The sequence below is a fragment of the Chelmon rostratus genome, chromosome 5, assembly GCF_017976325.1.
Source record: "Chelmon rostratus isolate fCheRos1 chromosome 5, fCheRos1.pri, whole genome shotgun sequence".
Lineage (NCBI taxonomy): Eukaryota > Metazoa > Chordata > Actinopteri > Chaetodontiformes > Chaetodontidae > Chelmon > Chelmon rostratus.
The window spans coordinates 242,597-260,191 of NC_055662.1; the positions used below are offsets into that span (position 1 = coordinate 242,597).

The 17,595-nt window shown below is 41.9% G+C and overlaps 1 protein-coding gene across 1 annotated transcript; it reads left to right on the forward strand.

Annotated features, from left to right (window-relative positions):
* The first annotated feature begins 724 nt into the window (after positions 1-724).
* ube2l3b (ubiquitin-conjugating enzyme E2L 3b) lies at positions 725-17,252 on the forward strand. Its single transcript, XM_041936286.1, has 4 exons — positions 725-751; positions 6,178-6,273; positions 6,356-6,542; positions 15,608-17,252. The coding sequence occupies exons 1-4, from the start codon at positions 725-727 to the stop codon at positions 15,760-15,762; spliced, it is 465 nt and encodes a 154-aa protein (XP_041792220.1). The 3' UTR covers positions 15,763-17,252.
* Positions 17,253-17,595: the final 343 nt, after the last annotated feature.

Below are 17,595 nucleotides of genomic sequence, written 5' to 3' on the forward strand. Positions count from 1 at the left end.
TTAATATCTATTTCCATCACTGAATACTTAATAACATCATATTTCAAAATTCATTACTAGCATTTGATAACTGTAACTGCTGCCTGTCAACAAATAATCCACTGGGAACTCTTTTAACAATACCTTTATCAAATTCTTGGATGCAGGTGAAAACTGCCATTCACATCCATAGTTAGCTATATAGTGTTGTTATGACATTCATCATCAAATACTGAGCTAGTTTCTACACCATTCACAGCTACCACACAGACACCACAAAACTTAAATATAGTTTGACCATGTAGCAACAGCAATGTTAGGGACACAATGTACTAAAAATACTGTTTAAATACCATTTTGCTACTGCAATAATGCAACAACATTGATTATTGTTGTGTTTGAAATAATTTCATTTAACCTTTTTCTGCTTTGCCTGAAAGACTGTGTTGATACAGGCTTAACATTTTTATTTCATTTAATAAGTTTAAGATAGTGTCAGAATATGTAAAATACTGATTTCATAAGGTCTACATTAGACAATACCGAGCCCAATCCAGCCTAGTATTAAAGGTGAATTTGACTGGGTGCTTTTGTCTGAGGGCTATAGATTGGACGGAAACTTCGGAATTTCTCCGAAATGTGTGTTGAACAGATCTAGTAAGTGCACTTACGACTGATCCTCAGCCCAAGGACCAGACCCATATTCGCCACGCTGTGTATTCTGGGAACATACAGTAGTTTCAAGATGGCGGCGAGCAGGAGGCTGGCCAAGGTAAATCTCTCAATCCCGTTATTTTCATATAATTTGTAATGTGTGTAATTTGTTAGACGCATTGGCGGTGAGTGGACTTATTTGTTCTTCTCCTCATGGCGTATAAGACACTGTTGTTGTGTGGAGACACATTTAGTGCCTGTTTTTAGCCGTAAACTTAATAAAGCGAGAGGTCACTGTTGGCCACCTAGCCAACCAAATATCACCGTTAGGCAGCAAAGCACCGGCAAATTAGGCCAGACAGTCGAGAATCAGCTTTCCGAAGTCGACTAATGAACGGATCGTTCACTTGCTAACAGTGGATTTCATGCCGTTATTGGTTGTGTGACCGAGAGTAAGTATAGATGTGACCAACATAAGACCGTGAGGAAATTTCCACGGCACAAGGCGTTTGCTAATCAGCTAGCCAACTTGCTAGCCTCAGACCATAGCTGCGTTTCAACTAGCAAGCCTCTGCGGTGTGCAGTTCGGGGCGGTGCTCAATGTGGAATCAAACGGTTAAATTGAGGAGCTCCACAGCCTTTCTTTTACGTCTTTCTTTCTTTCTTTCTTTCTTTCTTTCTTTCTTTCTTCCGCTGAGGGGGTCGGGCGGAACAAGCGTATTCTAAAGTTGGATGTGAAGGAAATTCCATCTTTATCGAATATAGACTTAGACAGAACTATGATCAGAAGTGAAACCATGTGAGACTGCGAATATACATAATTTGCGACATAGCATTGACGTTAGACCAGAGCAGTAATATATTTTTACATAAGTAACTACAGGACTGTTAATAGCATAATTAATTTGACCGACTGTTAGCTATATCATCCCTTTGCACGTAATTGCTTGAGGGAATCTTATTAGAACAAATTCACCTACTTGAGCAGTAAGCCTAGGTCAAGATGTAACATTATCTAATCCTTATCTTATCGATTGGAATGGCTTTTTTATGTGCTGGCAATGTCTAGATAAAACGTACTAATGATATATGTTTTTCTAGGCTGCAATGCTCATAATTTAGCACGTGTAAATGTACTGCATGGCTTCTGCCATCAGGTGGTGTCTGACTAAATCTGGCACGTTTTGTTCTGAGGTAGAAGTAATATAAGAACAGTTCTTTTTGGGTGGTCACTTATTGCAAGTTGTGGTAGAGAAATAGAAAATTTTCAGCAGCAGGCAAATGGGCTGGCAGACTATAGAGAACAAACATAAGTTCCATTGTTTTTGTGTAAAGTGGAGAAATGAAATCAATGCAAGTTAAACTATGATCTAGGGTACACCTGAATCTCTGTCTGCAACATACACATAGGATATACAATCATCAAATTAAATGCTTATTACTCGTTATATACCTGTTTAATCATAGTTCTAATAATTATAGTAAGTTGCTCGTATTGTAGTTATGACATATTATATATAAAATGTATAAAGAATCACTCAATTAATGCTGAAGCAAAAAGAGTTGCAACACTTTCATTGTGGTGTTACCACTTTATATAACATCTTCAAAAATGTTTGTATTCAGTGTGTTATTTTGTCTTCGATTGTTCATTTTGACATCAAGATCAGATGGACCAATGTAGGTGGAGACAAAATTTTACTTCAGCCAATGAATTTTTGAAGGGCGGCTGCACACCTCCTTTTAGCCGGATATAATAAAATTGTTTAAAAATACAACTTTGCTTTACAAAATGTTAAAACTATACTTTTTTTCCTTTCTTACTGGGATACGGGCTATATGTGTAGTTGTTGTTGGTGGATATACTTTGTTTTTTCTAAGTTTATTATCATATATGTCAGTCCAGAGTGATCATGTGGACAAGAGAGCAGGAGTGCATAAGCATGGACAGAAGTGTAGACTTAATACAAAAATTTTCATTGCTGCTGTAATATTGTCTGGTTTATCAGTTAACTGTATGAACAACACTGGATTCACAGTGTCAGAGTGATGGCTGAATGAATGCATTCAACAAATCATTGTGCAGCATCAATAACAGCGGGAACACTACTCCCGGTGTTTCACATGATATATAATGATGATTAAAAAAAGACATATTTGCAAGTCGCACTGGTGGTCCGAATTATAAATTTAGTTGTACTGATAAATGCGAAGAAGTCATCTAAGTGGTAATTGCTCATTATACCAGGTCTGCATTTGCATAATTTGCATAATAAATTAGCCAGTTGCGGTAGATTGTTAGTTACTTATTGTAGGTGTCAACTGTTTAGTTACATCAGACCAGAGGACTTTTTTCCTAAAAGTGAGATCTTTGTCTTTGTGTGCAGTTGCCAACCGTAGTTTGATCTTTTTTATCGCGATTCTAAGCAGTTGCTTCTTCCTAGCTGAACGGCCTTTCAGTACTGTAGATATAGGACTTGTTGTACTGTGCATATAGATACTTTTGTATCTGTTTCCTCCAGCATCTTTATAAGGTCATTTGCTGTTCTGGGCTTGATTAGCACTTTGTTCACCAAAGTGCATTCATCTCTAGGAGACAGAATGTGACTTCTTTCCGTCCATCATCTTCCAAGCGTCGTGGTCTCATGGTGTTTAGTTGCTCCCGAGGATGAACAAGACTTGTGGAGGTCCACAATTTTTTTCATGAGTTCTTGGCAGATTTGCACATTAGCAATTTGCAATGGAAATTGAAAATTGCACATGGATTTGAAAATTGGTGTGGTGGGTATGGATGAATTAAGTAAAGTGTTTGCTCCGCACAGTAGAGGAGTATATATGTGTCACAGTAGAATAAAAATATATATACATAGGTGTAGTACTTAAAGAAAATAGAAAATTAATATTGCACCAAGGTATTGCATGTATGTGATAGCAGGATGTTAAACAACATTAGTGCTTAAACAGCATGTATGTGGACACAGTACTACATTATACACTACTGGAGTTAAATAATCTGACAGCTGTTGGAATGAGGGACCTGTGTTCCTTCTTACAAAGTGAATGCAGCAGTCTGTTGCTGAGGGAGCTGCTGAGGGCCCCACAGTGTCATGCAGGGGGTGAGAGGGGTTGTCAATGATAGATGTCATCTTGGCAACATCCTCCACTCGCCTACATCCTCAATGTTGTCCAGAGGGCAGTCCAGGACAAAACCAGCTCTCGTGACCAGCTCATTTAGTCTTTTCCTGTCCCTCTCAGAGCTTCCACAGCCCCAGCAGACCACTGTGTAAAAGGTCACAGATGCCACCACAACGCCGTAAAATTTTCTTAACAGTGTCCTACATACTCCAAAGGACCTAAGTCTTTTCAACATCAGACAAAGAGACACTCAGTTTGAAGGTAGGCCTTAAAATACATTCATAGGCACACCTCCAGTTGACTTAAAGTTATCTCAGTTAGCCTATCAGGAGCTTCTAAAGCCATGACTTAATTTTCAGAGATTTTCCAAGCCTTTTAAAGGCACAGTCAGTTTAGTGTATATAAACTTCTGACCCATTTGAGTTGTGATATAGTGAAATAATCTGTCTGTAAACAATTGTTGGAAAAATGTCTTGAGTCATGCACAAAGTAGATGTCCTCATGGACTTGCCAAAACTATAGATTGCTATGTCTCTCTCTTGTTGCTGTCATTAGGGTTGGTTGGGAAAAACGGTAATAACATGTGTTCCAGGGTATTTGAAAATAGCAACAGTGTCTGTTTCATTACTGTCATGAAAGCAATGTGTGTGTGTATATATTTGTCCAACACCACAATATGTTATTAAAGATGCTGTGAAAGTGATGACAGAACTTTTTTGTAAACAATTTAATCTGTCCAAAAAAACAACCTGTCAGAAAGGGTTTAACTATTTATCATGACTGCACGTCACGTGACAGCTTCTCCTCAGAAGGCAGAATTATGGAATATAGATAGCGAATGCCAATGTGTCCATCCCAAAAAAACACAATTGCTGCAGTTTGGCAGCATTTCATATGAAGATCGGCTTCTGTTGTGGAAGACAAATGCCTAGCTGCTTTCCACTGATGTCAAGTGTAGCCCAGAAATACTTGTGCGTGTGTACCATGAGCTCACCGTCAGAACGGGTGTTCAGGACTGCAGGCGAAGTATCCTTGTTTTTCTGGCAAAAAACATGGAACAGGCTTAAAGAAAAGAAACGTTGCAGTGTGTAGGACACACTTTTAAGCACATTTTTGTTACTGCCGTTTGTGTTTTTTTCATTAATGTGTTATATGATAAGCCTCCTGGATGCTATAGGCTGTGCTATTACTTTAATTCGCTAGATTGTAGCTATTGACAATTTGTTGTTAATTTCATTCCATTTGCTTGACAGATGAGAGTTGAGATGAGAAGTAATGTCAGGTCCTTGCGCTATTTTTTTTATTTACTTTCGGCCACCCGCTGTATTTGCACTATATTTGTTGTATATTTGTTGTTAACAGATGTTAATATTGTTAGCATTTGCTATTCTGTTTCTGATGTGTAGAGAATAAAACTGGAATATGTACCACATTTCTGTCATCGTGTGAAAATAAAAATAGTTATAGACTTTATTTGTATCGCACTTTTCATATAAGAAATGCAGTTCAAATTGCTTTACAACAAATAATTAACATGCACTGTGGACTTCACACAGTATTAGATATAAAGTTAATGTAAAAACATTATAAAAACAGTAATTTAACATAAGATGAAAAACCATACTTGAAGTGCACTGCTGGTGGCAAGAATTTGTAAAGCAGCAATTGGAGGCTTTCTTAAATGTCCTCCACTGTGTTTTGGAATCAACTTATAATAACATACCACTGAAACATTTGGGGAAGTTTGAACGTTATCAAAAATTGCAACACCTGTCCAACTTGTCATCACTACCATAGTGCTTGCATACTGGAATATGCCCGTAAATAGTGTGCAGTTCACATGCTATTTGTTTCATATTAAGGTTTCGGACATACTAAAAAACATCACATCCTGTTTTAGGATACTAAATAGCACGTTTAGGAATTTTCTACAATGAATGGTGGATAGAGCTAGTAAAAATGCGACGCTAATGTCAACCAAGACAGTTTAAAAAAAACAGCCCCGCTACCCCCAACAAAAACCTTCCTGAATTACAGATTACCAATTTACCCATACAGTTGTCAATGCCTCACATGTTTTGACCAAGTGTTTCCTCAGGTAAGACGTGTTCCCCTCGCCAGCTTTAATATATAATAAATATAAAATTTCAAATATTAGTGTTATCTGCATCAAGTTTTAAAAAGAGTAACCACACTCTGTAATACTAATTTGGTCCATATCCAACCCTAGAAGTTCCACTAAGACCTTCAGGAACCAATAAGTGGAACTGGAAATCAAAAAAGTGCGTTTCTTAATAAATCCAGTACAGCTCTTGAGTAAATATTGTTTTTATCAACTGCTCAGGATATGGCATCTGTGTTTTGACATTTTTCTCTTCTGTAACATACATTGTCTGCTGGTTCTCTCAGGAGCTTGACGAGATTCGCAGGTCTGGAATGAAAAACTTCAGAAACATTCAAGTTGAGGAATCAAACCTATTGTCATGGCAAGGGCTCATTGTTCCTGTAAGTAAGTGTTCATTGTTTGACTGCTCTGACATTTGTTGGCACACAGTTTTCTTTACAAACTTCCTTTGCTCGCTTCCAGGACAACCCTCCTTATGACAAAGGTGCTTTCAGGATCGAAATCATTTTCCCCACTGAGTACCCATTCAAGCCCCCCAAGATCACATTCAAGACAAAAATCTATCACCCCAACATTGATGAAAAGGGCCAGGTGTGCTTGCCTGTGATCAGCGCAGAAAACTGGAAGCCTGCCACCAAAACCGACCAAGGTGGGTGTTGGTTAGTTAGTTAGTTAGCCTCTGTAGGTAAACTGATGCTCCACAATCACTTTTCGGTTTGATCTCACATAATTATATGTCCATGCTTCTACACAGAGCAAGACTTTGGTTGATTCACTAAAAGTGCTGATACAAGTTTAAGTGCCAATACCAAAACAGTTTGAATACCTTCATGGAATAAACAAGTTTTTTCAGTAAACAAGCTATGCCAAACTTAAAATTTGTTTAAAATGTTAACTTTACCTAAATAAATATAGTATTCACAAAATTATGATTTAAATCAGGAAATATCTGAATAATCAATAATTTCTGAACACTGACCAAGCATGTAGTGCTGAATTTCAGTGTTCAATGTATTCTGTCAGTATCCTACAGTAAGTATTAAGCCATGATGCTCAGCCCTACCTGTAATTAAATGTCCCATATTAAATTAAATTGGAGAAATCAAACAGTGTGTATATGGGAACCTTCTGTTTATATGTCCATGTGCTGCATGAAGTCACCATTAAAGACTGACCAGATTCTAAGGGAGTGACAGTTTTTCAGAAAGTTTATGTTAGTCATGGTGTCTTTAAAGTTAAAATACAATGCTGATTGTGTCTGGAGAGAGTCGGGAGGAAACAAGTCCACTTTGTTGCAAACAGATAACCACTTTGTGAACCTGTCATAGGAATATTATACAGTGCATGAAATTATAGTGAGAACTAGTGCTCTGGAATTTTTCTACCTGCAAAGGGTTTAAGATGTATTGATCCACCAGAGGGGGAACTTGTGAAATGTGAAATGAATTGCTTAAAACTTTTTCTCAGCTGAAATGCACTGCACTGTACTGCTGACAAACCTGAAAGCTGAACTGTAAAACAGGTAGAATGGGAACCTGGACTTGAAGAAGAGTTGAAATATATTTCTTGGAAAGTTGGAAGCTAAACTTTAATACTGTCAGCTGGAAGTTGAAATGAATTGCCTGAAAAGTCTAAAAATACAAAAGCTTTGAATTAATATCACACAGATGAACTGAACAGCTAAACAGTTTGGAACAGAAAAGAGCTAAAAGCTACAAAGCATTGCTGACAAGGCAATGCAAAAATGTAAAAGTAATTGCTACAATAGGAAGCTTAAATGCATTATCTATACAACCTATGAGCTACATCTAAAACTTTGCCTCACAATTTTGCTTAACATGTAGATATGTCATTTGTGAGGATAAGGTTAAAAATGTGAGAATTAGCCGAAACTGCAGAAGTAGAAACATTAGTAGGATAACTTTATAATAAAATATTGCACTGCGGACAAACCATGTAAAACTGGAAGCTGAACTGCCTAGGAAGTACCTATAGAAGCCAAGCTTTGTAAAGGAAACACACAAATGAACTGAATTACTAAACACTGAAACAGAAAAGGCATTGGTCTAAAGAGCTGAGCAGAGAGAGAGAGGGGGAGAGAGATACAATAACATGCCATGCTGTGCATAATAGAGTGCCACAAGCGCCACTACTGCACAGTATGAGAAACATCCAACATTTCTGATGAGGAAATAAAGGCTTGGAAGAAAAATACCTACTGCTCACAGCCGGATACTTTAACGTCAATCTCTCTGACAAAATGCGGAGTGAGTCGGAGAGAAACATAAAGTATCATGCAGATTAAAAACAAATGAAAGACCAGGGAAGACCAAGAAGCAGCAGTACAGAAGTCTTCCATAGACATCCCTTCGTGCAGAGCCATGGAGAATGGATGGAGTATCCAGACCTAAGAGAGCTACGCCTGTGAAACAGCCTCAGTGCCAGCCAGCATGACAGGTGCTGTGCAGACAGAGGAAGCCCCAAAGAATGCTCTCTGAATTGCACAGACATGTCACTGTGGATGGTGCATCCACTTAGCTTCCTTATCAGAGTTGTCAGGACAAGCTAAAATGATCCAAGATTATCACCCTCGCTCTGAAGGAGCAAGTGATGCTTTTGGCGTGTAAGCCAGGTTTAAGGGCAAAACAGCAAAGCTGCCTTCTCCTTGGATCCTAAAACAGGACGGTGCCATCGAGAGAGCAGATAGGCCATCAACTGTTCTGCTGACATCAGAACCAAGAATAAAGTAAAGTTTGGTCGACAGAAACTTAACTGAAACCTGACCCAATGGCTCAAATGGAGCCTTAACCAATGCACATAAAGCCAATGCTAAAATCCCACTGAGAGACGAAAGAATGTGACAGTGATCTGCATCTCCACACCCCCCTCAGAAAAAAAATTAATTGGCACAGCTGAAATTTTAACTGTGCTGATGACCAGATTCCTGTCCACTAAGAGTTGTAGTAATTAAAGCACTTGAGGCAAAGGAAAGGAACGGAACGCAGTGGGGTTCATTCCCCTGTCTGCACACCACAGCATTTGGCTGTGCAACACCCTATATTAGGCACCCAGGCTAGTGCACACAACATCACCAACCTCTCTAAAACTGCCAAGCCCACAAATGCTGGCCTATTTACAGGTAATTCCTGACCTCTTCCACCTGTGATGGAAGTTACCATGGCTGGCCTGACAGCAACGGCTGCAGGCATGGAAACCATGATACACCCATGCACTCAGGAGCTCTGAGAGTCACTGATATCTGGTCTTCCTGTACCCATGCACCATGGTGGATGCACAAACATGTTCACCCGCTGTGGTGGGTTATCCTGTGCACTCAAGGACAACCAGAAAGCACACTGCGTGTTCCCACTCTCTGGTACCCGTAAGAGACTGTTTGCACGCAGTGTGAAGAAGATGTATGTGACAGTCAACAGAACCAGGGACAGACTGTATTTGACTAAGAAGCATGCTTTACGGGATGATGTTTGTGTTTTACAAGAGCATTAACATTCTCACAGACATTATCCCCAAACCATCATAGCCTCCTGCTCAGCTTCCCTTGAGTCTCCTGTGGAGGAATAAGTCACATAAATACTTCGTATATGGAGTCCCTCCATATCACTGGCTGTACAGACAGGAGAATAGGCTGAGGAAGCTTGGGAGGCGGAAGGGGAGCAGGAGGGACGGGTATGTGAGACACGGCCCCTAGCAGTTGCTGCGGGTTGTCTTAGTTAATGCTGGTAATTTTGCCGGCCACAGCGGTCTCACTGGTTACGAGAGGAGCACTAAGGGCATGCTGCAGGCTGCGCCCAGCCACAATTTTGTCTGGTGCTCTTCATTTCGTACTGGATATCACAGTGTTCGAGTGAAAATGCGGCCTGCCCATCCAGCCTCAATGATATCCTTCAGTAACACCTTAGAAAAAGAGGGTCGCTGCAGCCAGATATGCAGCACCGTGCATGCAGCCTGTTGCAGTTTCCCTTACTTTTCCTACTTTTTTAGTGTTTTTCTTTTATACTACTTACACTTTTATTTAGTTATTTATTTAACCGTGCCTCTCTAAACACGCTTTTATGAATAACAGTTAGTGCCATCCCAGTCACATTACCATTAAGCAAAGTTTCTGCAGCCCTGAGACTGAACTGTAAGCTGTGGGGCTACATCCATTTTATATATCTAGGGAGTTTTCCTTGCCGTCTCAAGCGCTGTTTACAGCCTCCCATCGACCTCTGTGTCCAACAGCCACAGAGCAACAACAATGTCTCTTATTCATTGACCATCTCTGCTCTGCTTGTTCATCCAACAACCTGGTGCTGAACACAGGGAAGACCAAGGAGATCATTGTTGACTTCAGGAGGTCCAGAAAGACGGATCACGCCCCTCCTCCTCATGGACCTAGAAGTGGTGGCCTCCACATCACATTTGATCTCTCCTGGTCCATGAACACCTCCCACCTGCTGAAGAAGGCACAACAAAGGCTCTTCTTCCTCAGGAAACTCAAACGGGCTGGACTCTCCACTCGGTTGCTTGTCAACTTTTACAGGGCCACAACTGAAAGCATCCTCTGCCTTAGTGTGACAGTGTGGTATGGCAGCTGCACGGCACAGGAGAGGAAACAGCTGGCACGGGTGGTTAAAACTGCACAGGGCATCGTGGGCTGCCCCCTTCCTGACTTAGACTCTATATATGAAGGCCGGGTCAGGAAGACGGCAAGATCCATCGCCACGGACCCCAGCCATCCGGGCCACAGATTGTTTGTACCGCTTCCATCAGGAAAGCGGTACAGGAACATCCGCACCACCACCAACAGACTGAGAAACAGCTTCTTCCCCAGAGCTGTCCAAGCTATTACCCCCTGCAGCCCCTCACTGGAGTGAGAGACACTGAGGACTGTGAGCCACTGCAAAGTGGATTTTGTTCACCCTCACCTCCACCTTCACCTGCACCTTCTGTGTACGTAACATTTTAGTACACACACGCTTACCTAATTGTCAGCTGCATTTTAGTGTATTCAGCTGCTTTTGGTATATTTTATTGTCTTAGTATATTTTTATTTCTTGGTGTATTTTTATTGCATTCATGCATATTTTTACTGCATGTTAGTTTATTTTATTATCTTTCTTATCTTTATTTCAAACACAGGGGTTGCAATGCAAATTTTGTTGATGTGTCCATGCTCAATGACAATAAAGGCAATCTTGAATCTTGCTGACCAGGTGGGGAGAGGGCTGAGTAGGCTCGACCTGGCAAAGGTAGCGGGTCCTGACAGCATCAGCCCAAGGGTGTTCAAGGCCTGTGCCCCCAGCTGTGTGTCATACTCCATCACCTGTGTAACCTCAGCCTATGCCTGATGAAGATCTGGTGTTGTGGAAGACATCCTGCCTGGTTTCTGTACCAAAGAAGGCCCATCCCAGTAATGCCAGCGACTGCAGGCCGGTAGCGCAGACCTCACGCATCATGAAGGCTTTCGAAAGACTGGTCCTGGATTCCCTCTGGGAATGGGGATGAAGATGATAGCCATGCTCCTCTGGTGTCCTAGATTGTGCACTACCTGAGTAGACGCCCCCAGCATGTGCGACTCCAGAACTCAGTGTTCAGCAGTACTGGGTCTCCACACGGGACTGCCCCGCCCCCCTTTCTGTTCACCCTGTACAACACTGACTTCAGGTATGACACAGAGACCTGCCACCTACAGAAGTTCTCAGATGACAAGGTTTTATGGACTGGTGTGAGCTGAACTACCTGCAGCTCATCATCAACAAAACAGAGGAATTTGTGGTGGACTTTAGGGGATCCAGGACTCCTACAACTCCCATGTCCACTAGGGGAGAGAGGGTGGAGATCATACCGGAGTACCAATACCTGGGTGTCCACCAGGACGGAAAAATGGACTGGACCAGGAACTGTGCTGCTCTCTACAAAAAGGGCAGATGTCTGTGGGGGCCAGAACCATTTTCTGTGCTGTAGTCTGCTGAGGCAGGAGCCTGAAGGTTGCTGACATCAACAAATTCAACAAAATGATTCAGAAGGCCGGCTCTGTCCTGTGGGTGGAGCTTGACTCTCTGCATGTAGTCACAGAAAGGGGGATGCTGTCAAAACTCCCCTCCATAATGGACAACGTCTCACACCCTCTACATGGTGCTCTGGTCAGCTAGAGGAGCACATTCAGCCAGAGATCAAGAGGAGTGACCAAGTGCTCAAAACAACACCACAGGAGATCCTTCTGTTTCTCTTTCAATTGTGCTACTCCTCCCCTTTATTGTCAGTATTATTTTTACTATACTGTGCATTTTTTATCCTTCGAAATGTGTGCTCTCAGTTAATATGAGATTTAATGTGACAGTTTCCTGGTGCTTCTGTAGCTGGTAAGCACAGTGAGCCAAAAGCCAAAGTGTGTTTCCTTCCATAGTAACATGTATGCAAACAGCTCAAATTTTCTTATGTCTTGATGTGAAAAAACAAAAAGTACAAAGAGTGAAAGAAAGATTTAGAAGACAGCTCGTTCCCCACTCTGACACTGAACAATTTGTCTCACGCACAGACTTGTCTCACATTAGAAAATAATGGAGATGAAAAGTTTTAATAATTTAATTTAATTAATAAAAAGTATCCATAGTATCAAAGATCTAAATAAGAGCACACATCCTCAATGAACTGTTTTAATTTTATTTTTTGATGCTTGAATGGAGTCTCAAGTATCATACATTTGATAAGATAACACTTTATTAATTCCAGGCCGGGGAAATTAAATTACTACATGCAGCAAGCAACAAAAAAAAAGTCAGCTACAGTATGTATCTGTTCATTATATAAGAATACTGCTGCCACAAGAGTATAAAAAATATATGTTGCCTTCAGATTATTGGATAATAAAAACAGTGTTAATACTATTACACATTAGAAGAAAAAATACAAAATCAGTAAAAAGAATATCTAATATTGCACAATATGTAAAGCATATGAGCATATGTTGGCATAAATAATGCTTGTGCAAAACAGTAGATTTGTGATGTCATGAAAATAACATCAACACGCTCTTATGTCAAGTAATACTGGAGTTGAATAATCTGACAGCTGTTAGAATGAAGGACCTGCCGTTGCGTTCCTTCTTACACAAAGGATGCAGCAGTCTGTTGTTGAAGGAGCTGCTTAAGGCCCCCACCGTCTCATGCAGGGGGTGAGAGGGGTTGTCCATCACTGATGTCAGCTTGGCTAACACCCTTCTGTCACCCACCTCCTCGCTGGCTCTCTCTTAGACTACCCTGACCAGTTTGTTAAGTCTTTTTCTGTCCCTCTCAGAGCTCCCACGGTCCCAGCAGACCACTGCGTAAAGATTGCAGATGCAACCACAGAGTCATAATATGTTTAAACATTGTCCTGCATACTCAGAAGGACCTCAGTCTTCTCAGCAGATGGAGACAACTTTGGCTCTTCATGTACAGGACATCTATGTTGTTTGTCCAGTCCAGTTTGTTGTTGAACACCCAGGTCTTTGTACTCCTGGATGCCCACCAGTGTAATCTGTGGCAAGTCTTTCACCATCTCCTTTTGTCTTGCTTGTGTTTAAGTGCAGGTGCTTCAGTCCACAGCAATTGACAAAGTTAATGAATACCTCCCTGTATTCAGTTTTGTCCAGTTTTTGTTCAGTTGTTCCCTTGTTATACACGTCCAACGTTTGCTGTATCATCGCAGAATGTCTGGAGGTGGCAGCTGTCTGAGTTGTGTCTGAAGTCCGATGTGAACAGGTTGAAGAGGAAAGGAGACAGCACTGTGCCCTGCGGAGCACCCCTGCTGCAAACTACCACATCTGACGCACAGTCACAAAGCCTCACATGCTGTGGTCTGTTGGTGAGGTAGTTGATGGTCCATGCAGCCAGTTGGCAGCCTACTCCAGTTCCTTCCAGCTTCCCCTCAGCAGTGATCACTGGATTGTGTTGAAACTCTCTCCAGACGGAGGTTCATGTTGAAGATATGCATGAAGACCCCGCAGAGTTGATCTCCCTTAGCAGTCTGGAGCTGATGCCATCAGGGCCTGTTGCTTTTCTCACCTTCATCCTCCTGAGCACCTTCCTTACCTGATCTGCTGTTACGGAGAGGCTTGGGGCCGGGCTCCTGCTGGGTGGGGTTGGTGGAGGGATATGTGGTCTGTGATGTGGAGTGGAGGAGGCTGCTGCTGGTGTCAGGGATAGGGAAGGAGGGGGTGTGGAGAAGTTATGCTGTCTGGTCAGGTCACTGGTGGATGGGGAGGGAACAAGGGTAGAGTCAAATCTGTAGGAAAACAGATTCAGGTCGTTTGCCCATTACCGATCTCCAGATTCACAGCCCCTGCGGCTGTCACTGCTGCTTTCCAGTCCTCTCTGCCGTTGTTCCTCCTAATCTGCCTTTGCACCATCCTCAGCTCAGTTTTGTCCCCAGATCTTAAAACCCTCCTCTTCTCATTCAATAGGGCTTTTAGTTCAGGGGACACCTAGGGTTTGTTGTTTGGGAAACACTGCACCTTCCTGGTAGGCACATTGTTGTCCACACCCAAGTTAATGTTGTCCGTGATGCAGGAAACTGTCAGTGTTCTCCCTGTGTGGACTGCACAATTCTGAGTCAGTGGTGTCAAAGTAGTCACTTAGTGCCATTCTGGACTCCTCTGACCATCTCCTCACATGTCCTAAGGTTGGTGGTTGTTAATTCATCAGAGGTATGTAGGTAGGGAGCAGATGAACCAGGATGTGATCAGAGCGGCCCAGCAGGGAGAGGGGTGTTTGCATACAGTAAGTCCAGTGTTCTATTGTCTTTGGTGTGGCATTTAACAACAGTCAATGTGGGAGAGAGATGAAGACAGGGAAGTGTAATTGAAGTCTCCAGAGATGAGGAGGGCCTGGGGGTGCGATGTCTGCAGCTGTGAGACTACAGTGTGTAGGAGCTTGCATGCTGCTGCAGTGTCGGCTGAGGGGGCATGTATACAGTTATCACAATGACATGCGAGAACTCCCTTGTGAGGTAATATGGCCAAATGCTAAAAGCTAGCAGCTTTATCTCTCATACAGCTCCTTTACACTGATGGGTCCTTGGTTACACCATCTGTTGTTCACAAACATCGCTATGCCCCACCCTTGCTCTTACCGCACTCTGTTGTTGTCCTGTCTGATCTCGACAGTTGAAAAATATCCAAAGTAACAGTGAGTGAGATATTGTGCCATGTCTCTGTTAAGCACATGATACTCCAATGCTCCACTCCTGGTACTCTGTCTGTGCAGATTGTAGCCAGTGCAAAGTTCAAACACCAGCATCTGTGATGGTATAGTGGTGTGTTAATACCCATGGCATGGATAACTTGGTAACATGTTTGTGAAAGCACAATTCATGCTGAATGCTAGAGGTTTTGGAACATATGCAATGATGTCTTTTTCGATTCTTATTTCAGCAAGACAGTGCCAAGCAACATTCTGCATTTTACAACAGTGTGGCCTTGTTGTTGAAGGGTGTGGGTACTAGAAAGGCATGGCCTTCAAAACGTCAATTGTAAATAAATGGTATTAACTGGGTTTATTGTGCAAAATGACTGGTGTGGTTCTTTAATTAACTCTGCCCTTTTAGTCTTGTTGCTGCCAGCTTAACACATTACTCTTTTTGCACAGTGAGCTAGAGCCAATAGTCATTTTAGGAAAAGCACTGTCCACATCTAACTTGATTTTTTTGTTGGTTTGTTTGTGTGTCCCACAGTAATTCAATCCCTCATTGCACTGGTGAACGACCCCCAGCCGGAACATCCCCTGAGGGCAGACCTAGCAGAAGAATACTCAAAAGACCGCAAAAAATTCTTGAAGAATGCTGAAGAGTTTACAAAGAAACATGGTGAAAAGCGGCCAATGGACTGATCACCTGACAAGCTTGTAGCCCTCTCTTTCTCTTTCTCCCCCTTTCCCCCTATCTTACCTGCCTGATCAAATGCTGATCTTCCTCTCGCCTCCCTGCTCTCCCCTACACCTCACCACAGTCTTCACTCTCTCTCCTCCTCCCTTCTCCCTCATACCAGTTCTCCCTGCAGCCCAGGAGCTGCCCAGCTGAAGTCTGGCAGAAGGCTGAAGCAGCCTCAGCTTCCCTCCCCATCCAGGACTCTCTGTGGATCAGACAGCTTCCTCCCTGCCCTCTTCCTCCTTCTCCTCGGCCATAAATCTCAAGATCATGTCTAACTTTCTACTCTTTTCTTAATGTGAAAAATGGAAAAAGAAATGCTATGGGAACATGATGTTCAAATGATGAGTTAGAAGGAAATACTCAGAGTAAAGTGTTAATTTTCTGTTGGCTTTTTGTCTTTATAAACAGCTCTTGTGTTAAATAGATCTCACTTAGATATAGTTTTTCTGACGTATTTTCTGGCAGAGCAGGAAAACTGGATGATTACCCCCCCCCCCCCCCCCCCCCCCCCATCATCAATAATCTTATGAGCTAAAAAAACCCAAACTTGACAGAAAGAAGAGAAGCTGTATGTAGGACCTGAAGGCGTGTGCTGAATGAAATGTTTCCCCTACTTACCTCCACTGCTTCTAGACTTGCACTGTACTCTGTGGGACAATCCCTCTCATCTCCTTCCCCTGTTCTTAAACCACCCACCCAGGAACAAACATTGGCAGGCCATACATGAATGGAATGATTATTGCTTAAAATGCTACAGACCATTTTTGAGTGTTAAAGTAAAAACAATTGGTTTTCAAACATGTGGTCATCATCAGCAGGCCCTTAAAGACCAGTTGAACAGCACTATCCCCATACTTTCTCGGTTGCACTTTGTTGGGTTCTTGCGACACAAGTGAGTTGCAGTCTCAGAACGTGCTGTTAAAACTTACCTGCATGACAAATGGCTTTTGTGATTTTATTTTCTTTATGGATAATAATTTGATTTCTTCACTTGAAATTGATTTGATTGACACATAATATAGAAAATTGGTAATGTGGGAAGAACTTATTTGCTTAATTTGAATCTTTCAGATGTCTCCTCTCCTAATATTTGGCACCCCAGTTTAATATTCTATATTATATAATAATATAGAAAAGGAGCCCTTCACCACACTGAGACATATTCCAGTAGCAGATCAACTGTCAGCCCAGCTGAAAGGGACCTAACTTGTTGGGAGGGAGGAAGAAGAAGCTGGAGAAGGATATGCACAGCTGGAATGAAGCTCAGCTCCTGAAGTCGGTCCTAGAAACATGCACCTTTAAGGCAGCTGGGAGAGGGCTGGCTGTCCAGGGATGTGTCAGGACATGCAAAGGGACTGCAGTGGCCAAATAAACCACCATGTAACAACTGTTTGATCTGGTCCCAATATTGTTTCATAATAAAGATGGCTAATGATTTGGCCTCACTGTCTGCCTGGTAGTCAAGTGGATGTTACATGTGTTTGAAATTTGCACAGTTTGGTAGAAATCAACTCTTAATGATACAATTTAACTAACCACTGCCACAAAAGTACCTTGCGTAATGTCATGATTATACAGTTGTTCCGTTGACAAAAATCTCAACTCACAGTCCACTGTTTAGTCTTTTTATGGAGCTTTTTCACAGCATCTCACAGGCTTCCTCTATCATTATGACACTTTCTAGCTCTCAAAGCAAGTAAGTGGATGCTGAGTTATGATCTTACAGAAATATCTCAATTTCACTGCTCAACTGTTAAGATATAGTTTTTGGGTCATAATAATTTCCCACAGTT